Source organism: Zootoca vivipara, chromosome 2 (assembly GCF_963506605.1).
Source record: "Zootoca vivipara chromosome 2, rZooViv1.1, whole genome shotgun sequence".
NCBI lineage: Eukaryota > Metazoa > Chordata > Lepidosauria > Squamata > Lacertidae > Zootoca > Zootoca vivipara.
This window is the reverse complement of record NC_083277.1, coordinates 36,337,701-36,350,527: the sequence shown is the minus strand read 5'-3', so window position 1 is coordinate 36,350,527 and position 12,827 is coordinate 36,337,701. Positions and strand designations below refer to the sequence as shown.

The 12,827-nt window shown below is 42.0% G+C and overlaps 1 protein-coding gene across 6 annotated transcripts in view; it reads left to right on the top strand.

The window, feature by feature from the left end:
• SRGAP3 (SLIT-ROBO Rho GTPase activating protein 3) overlaps positions 1–12,827 on the top strand; it is a 175,420-nt gene that overhangs the window by 123,283 nt on the left and 39,310 nt on the right. For 5 of the 6 annotated variants that reach the window (XR_004692015.2, XR_004692016.2, XM_035106571.2 and 2 more), the window contains exons 7-10: positions 3,955–4,176; positions 4,683–4,784; positions 5,766–5,963; positions 8,842–8,926. Coding sequence is in view for 3 of the 6 variants with exons in the window: in XM_035106571.2 (XP_034962462.1) it covers positions 3,955–4,176; positions 4,683–4,784; positions 5,766–5,963; positions 8,842–8,926 (607 nt within the window). In the remaining 3 variants the exon portion in view is untranslated. Of the gene's footprint in view, positions 1–3,954; positions 4,177–4,682; positions 4,785–5,765; positions 5,964–8,841; positions 12,721–12,827 lie in introns of all 6 variants that reach the window. The other variant, XR_009557095.1, reaches the window with a different exon arrangement.

Sequence of the window (12,827 nt, the reverse complement as noted above, 5' to 3'; positions counted from 1 at the left end):
CATGTTTCCAGCAATGAAAATAAGGAGCAGCATTTCAGAATTCTTCTGTGCAATGCAGGTGAAATGCAAGGGAGTGTGACATTTCCCCGAAAATCTTGGGAGAAGATTCAGACTGGTTCAAGTTCATCCTAACCCCCACTGTGAACTGAGAATACACTATGGTTCAGTGGAAGCCATCAGAGTTTCTGATACTGACTACAGTGAGAACATTTAAACACAATCATTATCCTGGAGATAAGCTGCTGTCCTACAAGCTCAGCGTCCTGGTTTTAGTAATGCTTCTACAAGTGTTCCCAGGCTACCTGAGGGATTTATTTAGGCCACTGTGCATATTGCTTGTTTTCTAATTTCATTCTGTTTCTGTATAGAGTGTTAGGAAGGAATGCTAAAAGCTTTGCACCACTGAATGGCGGCTTCACATTTTCAGTAGAGTGAGTTTGGGGCTTTGAACGAGGTTGTTTCCTTCTCATAGTGTGTTGAAAACTGGCAGCTGTATTAGGAAGCATGTCTTGGCCTCACTGCACCCCACTGCCGCGAAATGGAACTACAGAAAGTCAGGGGGAATTCTGTGGCTGTCCATTTGCAGTTGAGGGCCTCCCATGTCCCACCTTCAACACTGAGCAGCTTTTCCTCCATCCGGGCCCTGGTGCACAGATGATTTGCAGCTGAAGCAGGAGATGAGCCTTGAGCAGCAGGCTTGGGGAAGAGCTGGCAACAGGATGTGACAGTAAAATGTGGCATCCTGAGTTGCAGGAGTTCACAGTATGCCAGATACAGAGATGCAGATATAATCACCCACATTGTAAAAAGTATTAATAGAAGCTGTGTGAATGCAAGAGACAGACTGGACCCTTTCTCTGCGCATTTTCCTAATTAAGCCACTGTCCCTAAATTGCTATGTGCGATGTGTGTGTTAATTGAGAAACAGGCATAGGAACGCTGATAAGCATCCTCATCCAGTACCATAATCTTCATCTGACTCCGCCATTCCCCCCTGTGGCTGCAATTAACACTGTATATTAAATGTAGGAGAGCATGACCCTAGATCTCCCATGTCATGTCTGGAGAAGCTGGAGGAGGAGGGGAGGACAGAGGGTGAAGAAAGAGCTTTGACTGGAAGGGACCCCATGGGAAACTCAGCTATGGGCAGCCTGAGGAAATAGCATCCACCTTGGTTTGTGCCCATCAACAGCAAGTCTAGAGTGAGAGACTAGGGTGATGGTGATAATCTGGATTCATGGAGGCTAATTCATAGTTAGGCCAAAGGACACCAACTAGATTTTTGCTTGTGTCATAAATTAGTTGTTGAAAGCTTGACTTCTGCTGTCTTTTGAAATCTTCTAGAAGTTCAGACCACATCCCTGAGAGTGGGAATTGTATGTGTTTGTGTGAGCGCGCACACATGCATGAGTTGCTTCTTTTTGCACACAGAGAAATCCATCTCTTTGGTATGATTTAAATTTGAATTGAGGGGTGTCTCTTCACATCAGTAAAGATGAGATGTCGTCTTTGGCTAGAGTTGCTTATGGCAGTAACTGAGCTTTGATATTCACTTTGAGTTAGGAATGCAGAAAATATCCTGCTGTAAAATCCTTTTATGAACATGCATTGAAAATAACAAGAGATCAGAGGACAGTCAAAAGCTCAGGAAATGCACTCTTGGCAGCTTTCTGCCATATATTTGGAAAACAAAGTGTTGCTTTTCTCTTGTTTCCATCAACCATCTCATTTTTATTATTCAGTGTAAGGTCATTGAATTATATTGCTCTATCTTTCATGATTCAAGCATTAATGCTAAAACTGTGGTCAATGTTGTATTGGGCAGAAGGATTATTGCAACAATTCAGCTGAATGGTAAATGGTAGGCAAGCTTGGAGCAAATTCACACATCTCCATACTCAGGGAATGTATGGCATCAAGTACAGGGAACAGATTCTCTTCTGGCACGTAATGTAGGCAGTCATAACAGCTGGAAGTTTCTTCCAGCTCTTGCCTTCTCCGATGGAGTTTAAAAAGCAGTTATCTCCAGCTGCAACTTTGCTACCATATCTTCCTGGATATTTTTCCTGCTCGTTCTGCCCACCACTGCTGCTCTTATAGGCAAACTGACCTTCCTCTTCATTCTGAGACCCAGTCCCACATTGTCCTATGGAAGGTAGAGTGCCCACTGTCAATTTAGGGCACAGAGCTCTACCAACATTAACTAGATTAGGTGTTCTGTGACTGGCGGTGTTGCTTTGCAATGCCAGGTCAGTTCACTGTAAGTCCTTGCTTATCCATGATTTCATCTTGGATAAGAGAGCAGACTTGGTGTGCATTACTGAGTCTTGGGTAGGTGAGCTGAGTGCAGTGAGTCAGACCCAGTTCTACCGGCCTGGGTATAAAGTACAGCACTATTTAATGGATAGGTTGGTAATTAGTTTAAAAGTTGCACACCCTCTCCATTTCACCAATGAGTGTCCATCAGTCATTCTACAGTGCTCACACAGCACTCCCGTAAATACAAAGCAAACAGAAAGGAGGTGGCACCCTTGCCTTTGTCAGAAAATGGTAGTTTGGGGACATACTCCATCCAAACCTGGAGGTAGCATTTAGTCATAATTGCCTGTAGCCCAGGCTTCCCCAAACTAAGGCCTGGGGGCCGGATGTGGCCCGTGAGGCTCCTTTATGTGGCCCCCGGTGACCGCTGCCGTGGCCCGCTCTTAATGGCACAGCATGGCATGGCATGGCTTCCCACTTCCGGGTCGCCGGAGCGTCAGAAATAGCTTGCGTGCATGCGCAAGCGTCATTTCCAGCGCACTTCCGGGCCAGAGGAGGCCCATGCGCGTGTACACAAGCTATGTCCGGTGTTCTGGCGACCTGGAAGTGTGCCGTAAATCGCGTGTGTGCAAGTGTAGGGGGGCGCTCCCGCGCGCTCTGGCCCGCAGCACAATCGGCGCTGGTGGCACCGGCCCTCAGCGAGGTAAGTTTGGGGACCCCTGTTGTAGCCATTGATAGACTTGCCACTCTATGATGAATAATGAAGTACCTCTAAATTTCCATATCCATCTTATGGAAGGATTTGCTTTACCTGCTTGAGTGTAAGCCAAGATATAACAGGTAACCAAATTACTTAATGTTTGCACTTTTATGTTAAAGTTGGGCACTGCCTCTGTTTATGCATTTGGGATGGGAGGGAGAAATTGGGTTTCTGTGTTAGCCATTAAAATTCAGATATCCCTCCTAGGTGAATAACGCAGGAATATTTTCTTAAGCACGAGAAGCTGCTCACTCACAAGAGATGTGGCAACGGGCATCTTCTGTACTATACTGTAGTAAGCTTTTATGATAATAGGGATTTGGTTTGAATCCTGGATTGTTTTTAAAGTCCATTTATTGATTAAAGATACAGTTCTAGGCAAACTTGCATGGGAATTCCACGAAATTCTGCATAATGTATTTATGATTAACTGGTGTCATTTCTTTGATTTACAATGTGGCTAATCAAATATATCAATGCATGTGAGAAGGGAAAACCTAGATCAAGCAGTGAGTGATAAAGGGTAAAGTTTTGGGAGCTCGCTTCTACACGAAACCTCTGTTGTGATATTCATAGGATTGATTCATACCAGAAAGTGGACACTTAAGTAACTCCCTCTCATTTTTATTATTTACCCATATAAGTGTTTGTATTGCGTCCTTGATTCCATACTTTTACCATTCCCCACAGCTTACCTGCCCTTTTGCCATGTCTTATATTACTTAAGAGTGTAAGCCTGAAGGCAGGGCCTGTGTCTTTCTGTTTGTTTTCTGGACAACACCTCATTTCATATAGGTGTTCTAGAAATAATATAAATGAGAAGAAATAGATACTGTATTTGGGTTTTCTTCAGTTAAAGGCCATTATGCCAGAATATAGGAGAAATTACTAGCTTCTGCGGTTGAAGCAAATGACCATTTATCTCTTTTCCTTAGTGCTGTGACTTGGGATTCCATGCCAGCCTGGCACGGACGTTCAGAACATATCTTTCTGCTGAATACAATCTAGAAACCTCACGTCATGAGGGCCTGGACATCATTGAGAATGCTGTAGACAACTTGGATGCACGGAGTGACAAGCATACAGTCATGGATATGTGCAACCAAGTCTTCTGTCCTCCACTAAAGTTTGAATACCAGCCTCATATGGGGGATGAGGTAATGCTATCATCATTGTAGAAATTGCTTTCAGTGTGATATATTGCAGTATGTTTCCAGCTTCCCTTCAGACGCAACACTTTGCTCACTCCAGCACTGATAGTGGGAGTTACCGTAGGTACTACATACATTATTATGCATTCAGGAGTTACTAATATTTAGGCCTCTTAAGCAGCAGTTAAGTCAGATCCTTTCTTTTATAATCCAACACTATAAACAAATAGATTTTGTAATAATAGAGCAGATTTGCTGCATTGCCATAAATAAAAACTGTGCTCAGTATTCTGTGCCTGAGTGAGGTTATATTTCAAACCCAATAGAAGAATTATACTACTACTGTAGTTAAAAATTAAATGCTCCGTCTTTTGTTTTTAATATCTATCAGTCCAGAGTTTTTGGACATTTTAATAATGAAGATGTGCATTCTTCGTTGTGCTAGTTCTTTGATACCTGTCAATATTTTGATCCTTCTTGAATTTTCATAGGGTTATCTGTTGTCCCTTCAGGTATGTCAAGTGAGCGCCCAGCAGCCAGTTCAGACAGAGTTGCTCATGCGATATCACCAGCTGCAGTCTAGACTTGCCACACTCAAAATAGAAAACGAAGAGGTGAGAGCTGTAATTGTCTTTAATCCTTAAGTAAATAAGCTTTATTGATTCATTTATGTGGATAATTTTATGCAAGGTGACTTTTAAACTAACAGAGATGGCTAAAGAATTAAACTGTATTGGACTAGCATACTTTTTTCAATCCAAGGGCTTGTGATCCCCTGGAGAACGCAGACCAGGTTTGTATTGGGCGCCACACACAAGTCTGATCGTGCATAAGTGGGTGGGTGGGTGTGCCTGTAAATAGTAAAAGGGGGTAGTGGGTTTTGGTGCCTCAGGGCCTTGCCCCTGCATGAAGCACTCCCCAACAACGCAAATATACTAAAATGTCTTTGAGTATATTATCAATATTATCTGGTCATCCATGTGGTCATCCTGCATCCTGTTATATGAATGATATATTTAACCAGAAGAGCACAATAAAACCATGCCAGGTCTTTGACTCTGGATAGGAAACAGGCACAATGGCTTGCTTTGTAATACTTGTTATGCTACATTGTTTGAAAGCACCAAAATCTCTACTATAGATGGGGCACGTCACAAAGAGGCTGTTTGTAGCTGCCACCTGAAGGTGGGAGACACAGAGTGGTTTGGGTAATGGTGGACACTCTGAATCAGTTCCTGCTAGTTCATACAGACTAGGATGATAACACTGTAGCTATAAACTCCTGTAACAACTTCATAGAGCTGTGTCCTGTAGTGCTTCCTGGTTGGGTGCTATTGTCATGGTCACTGGCATTTAGAAATCTCTTAAAAGATTCATTTCTAATGTGGTTTCAGGTGCAGAACAAATTGCTCATCCATACACAAAAGCATCAAATCCTGGGACCCTATATTATCTTTTCCTCCCCAGGTGATCTTTCAAGTCCAAAAAATAAGACTAGTAGCCTGGTGTATCGAAGATCATGTACTGACGGTGACCTAACTGTGTCACAGCAATTCACTTTGTCTCGTAATCGCCTGTGCCTTTAATTTCTGCAGGTGCGAAAAACATTGGATGCTACTATGCAGACATTGCAAGACATGCTGACAGTGGAAGATTTTGATGTCTCAGATGCCTTCCAGCATAGTCGCTCCACTGAGTCGGTCAAATCAGCTGCTTCAGAGACTTACATGAGTAAACTAAACATTGCCAAGAGGAGAGCCAACCAACAAGAAACTGAAATGTTCTATTTTACTGTGAGGATAATCTTATGTCTATATTGAGCAGTGTGGTAAAAAAGCAATAGATAAGAAGGCTTATCCCCTGTCAGGGAAAAAGGCGGGTATAAACTATATACTACTAATAAAAGGCTGGCTCTTACAGAGCAGTAGCTTCCCCTCCCCTTCCCATTTTAACTGTAGGGACGTCATATTTTTTGTGACAATAGAGTGTGCTGGCATTCCAATAGCTACACCTCTCAATTCCCCACATACACATTAGCAGCTCTTAGAAAGGCAGTAGGGAGTCTAGGGATGAGGGAGACATCAATTCAGTTCTCATTAAAAGGTGAACCTACCTAATTTGTACTTTCTGAAATAATATGTTGACCAAAGCATAGCCCTCCCCCAAAATTTCACTGCTCCAAATTTTGCATTGCATTTCTCCGGCCAAGTAATGTGTACAAAAATGCATAGACTTGGGTGAAGTTTATGTAAAAATCCATATTCTGACGAAAATAACATTAAAATGGATTTTAATAGGGGAAATTGCTTTGCAAAAATGTGTATATTGGGCAACATTACATACAAAAATTTATTATGCATTAAAATGCTGATTTTCATTAGGACTTATAAAAAACCCACAAACTGGTGTAGAGATGTGGAGAACTAACTGATCTTAAGATGGGGGGGGGGGGGAATGAGAAACTGAGAGAAACAGAAATGGTTAGAATCACCTATGTTTGTGTCTCATCTGGAGGAGGAGTAACTTTCACATGATGACACAAGCAGTGCTTCTATAAGGAACTCCTGTCCTGTAGAAATGGATGGAGAAAAGGACTGAGGTGTCCATACAAAACCAGACAAGCCAACCTCTCACTCTATTCCAACTTTGGTAAATCAGATTTCAACTTTCACCAATAGCTGTCTTTATTTGTAGACGGAAGATCAAGAATGCAGTAAACCAGTTTGTCCATTCTTATACATTCACAGTACCTCTTGGTGTTATGTTGGAAGCTTGTTTAAAAACTTGGAAAAGTTTAAGTAGGCCATTTAGATGTGCTGTGCATGGAGTGGGCTTGGCTGATGTTCAGAAAGGAATAAGAAGCCCACCATGTGGAGCCACGTAGAGTGGTTGCACTAATGTATGGCTCACCTATAGAAAGGTGTCTGTGACATCACTGGGAGAAACAACAGAACCAGAATTCCCTGAACCACTATCCCTTTAGGACTGTTTTTTTAAAGTGTTTTAAGACGAGTTGTTTTAAAGACCAACTACTCCCTATTTGTGCCATTCAAGCACAGAGTGTGTCTCATTAAACACAAAAAATTCTAACAAGTCCCTCATTTCCCCCTCTATAGCATTGTACCATTTCATCAGCCTTTCACCTCATCTTGGAAGCCCTTTTACAATGGGGCTGTCAGAATTTTGTTTTGGTTTTTTTTAATTAAAAAAAGTCAGTGCTTATTTATTTTCAAATTTTAGGTATTTGTCTAGACCCCTTGGCCGCGAAGAAGATTAAGAAAATAAAGCAACTGAAAATAATTTTTAAACCACATGCTTTCAAAACTTAGTTGTAAGCTTTGAAGATTAGGAGTCTGAGCATCAAGAAAAATGTTTAATCATCCCTTAATTCACATCAGGGAAAATGTTTGTCCTACAAAAATAAAGTCAAACCCTTCTTCGGTTTCTACAGTGACTATTTGCTATAGTTCATATGGGAGTACAATGTAAACTCTTCTGGCCCTGCCCTGTCCAGTTTATCCAGCCTAGAACTTGAGGTCCATGGTACCCTGAGAATCATTAAAATTTCCTCACAAACCTTTTACAATCTGTCTTCTGTAAAACTTGCACAGAACTTATTCTGTGCAAGTCCTGTTAAACCAAAGCAGAACTCTATAGGAGGCGCATATCAGTTCATTTTGTTTATGGTTAAACTAACACAAGAAATGTCTGGTAAATTGTCCATGTGATATAAATATCACTTTTTTCTTTTTTTTACTAAATAACAATGGGTAGTATCCAACGGTTACACAGATGGAAAGCTAGTTGTGCAACTGTTCTTCCCCCCACCCCTTTCTCCCTGTAGTATCATCAGCTCCCCAAACAGTGGAGGCTGTGCCTTACATTATTACAACACAAAGGCTTGGGGGCTTTGTTTGAAGTCAGGCAGAGAACTCTTGCTCCAGCAGGAATTCCACTGGCACAAGCCAGTTTTCCATCTCTCGCTCTTTAGAGGGCCTGATTGATCCTTTGGATACACTTTGGCAGTATAGGGGGCAGCCCCATATCTTCCTCCTCTTCTCTCAGCATCTGTGAAGTTACTGTACTTGCCTCTAGGACACTATTACTGGGTATGAGACAATCTCAAAATAAAAGTCGTACTCAGAACAAATCCATCACCACAGCAGAAGTTTCTGATCAGCCAAGCCCGCAGACCTCATGCAGTGAGAATCCTTCTTGGCTTTAACACTGTTTGCATGAAAGTAGAACCCTTTCTGTAGGAACCCCACCGCCACCCTGCACAAAATTTCTTTACTTATTGAGGCCATTCCCAGAAGCTGGACAAAAGAAAGCTTTCTTTGAACTGCTGTCTTTGAGCTTCTTGTGATCTGAGGCCTTAACCCCAAGCACATGGCTCAACACAAAGGATTCTGGCTTAATAAGATCAACAGGACTGATACTTAAATTGTGGAAAAAGAAAAAGCCCAAATGACGAATGAATCCTTGGTCCATCTTTGTATGTACAACTGAAGTCTGGTTCATTAAGGCATCCTTTCATTCCAGAAAGGTACTTGCAACAGCACTGCAGGGAAATAAATGTATGCCTCAAAGTTTATTTTGCTAATATTTTTTTGCCCACTATCCTTTTGTGTGTGTGTGTGCAGTGTTTTTGTTTTTGTTTCCTCCCTTCAGAAATTTAAAGAGTATTTGAATGGCAGCAACCTTATTACCAAGCTGCAGGCTAAACATGACTTACTGAAGCAGACTCTGGGAGAAGGTAAGTTCAACTTAGCCCAAACAAAAATATTGCATTTCAAATCACAACAGGATTTAGAATTGGATCTTAGACTTCTTAAATCTCACTTGCTATTGTTTTCTTTCTTATGTCAACATTTGTGATTAGTGATTCTGTCCTGCTTAATAGAAGAGGGGCAGAAAATCTTTGGTCCTTTCACTTTTAATTTTGGCTGAGAGTGGCGTTTGAATGCCCCATTGCGTTGATTTGTTTCCTCAGGGCGTAAGGCAGGCATCTCAGCATTAGGGATGAACCCCATTATCCCTGCTTTGCCTGCTCTTTGTTTAGTGAAAAAGAAAAATGAAAACACCAAACCCCATGGACGCGTTCCTTTGTAGCTGTGTTCTTGTTAACAATTATCCATTTCATTTGGCAAATAAATGATTTGTTTTTGTTTTTTGAAACCCAAAAAGGCCAAAGTAGTGAAATGATAGCATTGGTGCTTAGAGCCATAATCTGGAACAAAGTTTTCCAAAATATTCTCCAGCATCATAACTGAATGGCAATAAAAAATTAGATGGTCGTTTCAATGTTTTGCATACTCTATATGTGTAATAAAAGGTAAAGGTAAAGGTACCCCTGACCATTAGGTCCAGTCGTGGACGACTCTAGGGTTGCGCGCTCATATTGCTCTATAGGCTGAGGGAGCCGGCCTTTGTCTGCAGACAGCTTCCGGGTCATGTGGCCAGCATGACTAAGCCGCTTCTCGTGAACCAGAGCAGCGCATGGAAACGCCGTTTACCTTCCCGCCGGAGCGGTACCTATTTATCTACTTGCAGTGCATGCTTTCAAACTGCTAGGTGGGCAGGAGCTGGGACCGAACAACGGGAGCTCACCCCGTCACGGGGATTCGAACTGCCGATCTTCCGATCAGCAAGCCCTAGGCTCTGTGGTTTAGACCACAGCGCCACCCGTGTCCCAACATATGTGCAATGGACAGGGTGATTTGTGGCATTCTTGTTTTGATAGCTGTCATGTTGAACTGTGGAATTAAAAGGCATTGTGTTTTTCACAGCTGAGGATTTTATATCTAGGGGGAATTCTTGTAACTTAACTTGAGTCAAAATGTGCCGGGTCCTCTCTACCAGAATAGTTTTTTTGCTACTAGTGATTTGAAGCATCTTGCCTCAAATCATTTGGCCTCAGTTGGCTGCTTGTGTGGAGGTCCTGCAGGCAAGGGAGGAACATAGGCTATCAGTACAGCTGTGCATGGTTTCATGTGTTGAGAGGCATTCATCTTTTTACCTGACAGCAGAGTTTGGGAAATAATTGGCCTGTTTCAAGGCATGTGTAAGTAGGCCAGACTTTCCCACCTATCAACATAGTGGAGCTGGTGGTTTGGGCCTGCCTGTGGATCACTTTGCTGCCCTTCCCTCTCTCCTCTGGTGATAATTATTGTCCTTGGTGACAGAAGGAATGCCTAATGAATGTTTTAATCAACTTTTAAAGGGATGCTGTAGGCTACAATTTATTCTCCTTCTGGTTTGCTATTGAGATTGTCCACTTGGGAATAGGTCTGCCATAATCTGGCCTGAGCCAGTTGCTTTCAGCTCTTCGGGACTGAGCTTTTAAGTTTGTCAACCTTTGAAGGCCTGTGGGAAGTTCCATTTGCAAACCAAAGAAACTGACATGAGCGACACATGGTTTCAGAAGAATGCTGCTTTCAGACCTGCTAGGGAAGGTCAATGGGGGACCACAGAAACTGCATTAGCAGCCCATGCTTTAACTCCTGTCCTCACCCAAATGTTGATGAAGAGGACTCTTAGTAACCCACAAAAGCTTACCCCCTTATAAATTTGTAAGCTGCTGCATGACCCTTTGTTTTTATTAATGGTTAGTACAAGAAAATACAGCTGTCATTTCCTACCACTGGATCTGTGAGGCTGATATTTTACCCCTTTTGTATGCTGTCCCCTCAACAATGCCATCTCCTCAAAAAGTCTCTGCTTTGCACAAGTGTGACCTTAAAAATACTTCAAGAAGAGTGGTTGCCTTAACTCAAGTAGGTACCTAAGGTTGAATGAAAGATTTATGTCCTATCCTGAATATAAATTGGAACCTGAGCTGAACTGGAGCCCATGAGACTTTTTAAAAAGTTGTGCTTGGTGAACAAGGGACTATTTCTCATTTTAGAGATGCCCAGTTTGCAGAAGCTTCTGGTGATTTATTGCTATATTTTGCTGTCATACACTAGGAGTGAATATACTTCTTAAAGTTTGGCATCCATTGCCTCTGATCTACTTTTAATACTGCAGCCCTTGTAACACAGATATAAACATATAAAAGTTTAATTGGATTTTGCTGGCTTTAATCCCATAGATAGTTGCCTCTCCCAAGTTAATATGATTTTAAGACCTGACTCATCATAAGAGACAGCATTTGATACACAGTTCTTTAAACTGTGTTTTTTTAAAAAAATTGTGTCAATACTTTCTCTTCTGTCTTAGAAATTTCTCTCTGCCACAGAGCTGGTAAACCTACAAGCGTATGCAGCCTTATTAGAACAATGGCTGCTTCTTTATATCCCCTTCTGTGGATTGGTCTGTGTTTCATATTAAAATTGGAGTAGGTCTCATTAGGCATAATCAATCACTGCCCACTGCCAGGCTTATCTGAGAGCAGCTGATTCCACATTCAAGTGTTTAACATATGAAACAGGGCGGAGCTAGCAGTTAGTTGAAGCCTGACCCATATGGACTCTCCCCTTAGTTCAGACAACAAGCCTCTAAGATTTTGACAGTGCTAAGACAACACTATCAATCAACACATGATGTGATTGGATGTTTTATTAGTCAGCTTTCTAGTTAGCAAAAATTATTCAGCAGCTCTCAAGAGCTAAGGCTCCAGGCATTCTTATTTATTTACCAAGAGCTGCATCATTAGTATGATGGTCAGCTGCCTCTGCTAACCAGGATGCTGGACCAGTTTTTCATGACTCACACCTTTATTTATATACACACACAAACTCACTTCCGGGGCCAGCTTGTGGCTTTTCCAGGCCCCTCGCTGTCCTTTCCCTGAGCCTATGCTGTCACCTCCAGTTTTAACCTTAGCTCCACTTTTCTCTTTTATGAAGATCCTTCATCTGACTTTGATTTAGCCCAGCTCCTTTAACTCTCATGCCGTTACTCTCTTGACCAATTTACGAGCACAGTCTTGGATATTCCATTTGGGCCAGATAACAAATGATACCCCCTTTCCAGGTGAAGCTGTAGTTAGGCTTTAGGACTGCACTTTTATGCACTTTAGCTTATTTGTTAATTAGTTAATCAGAAATTACAATATTCTTACATTGTTTCATCCAGTAATTGCGTCACATCTTTTTGAATTCCCTTTATCTGCTTTCACTCACTATCTCACCTGGAAGTTTAAATTCAGTAGCCATGAGTCATATAGGATAAAAGGCAGAGTAGTTGATTATTTTTGGCACAGTCACCACAAGCATCCCTTTCAGGTGCCTTACAGAAAGATCTTTCAACAATCTTGAAGCCTGCATGCAACTTCACATGGAAAAATGTTTCATTGCCTGATCCTTTATTCTGAAATTTTTTTCCACTGTTTTATAGATTTCTTTGCTCCTTCAATTTAAACATAAACAATTATTTATTACATTTATTTTCCTCCAAGGAGCTCAAGGTGGCATACATGATTCTCCCCCTCCTAATTTAATTCCCACATCAACTGTATGAGGTAGGCTAGGTGAGGGGCAGTGTTGACCCAAGGTCACATCCGGTGAGCTTCACGGCCAAGTAGGGATTTGAACCCTGGTCTCCCAGGTCCTATGGGACCCAGGTGGTGCTGTGGTTAAGCCACTGAGCCTAGGGCTTGCTGATCAGAAGGTCGGCGGTTCGAATCCCTGTGACGGGGTGAGCTCCCGTTGCTT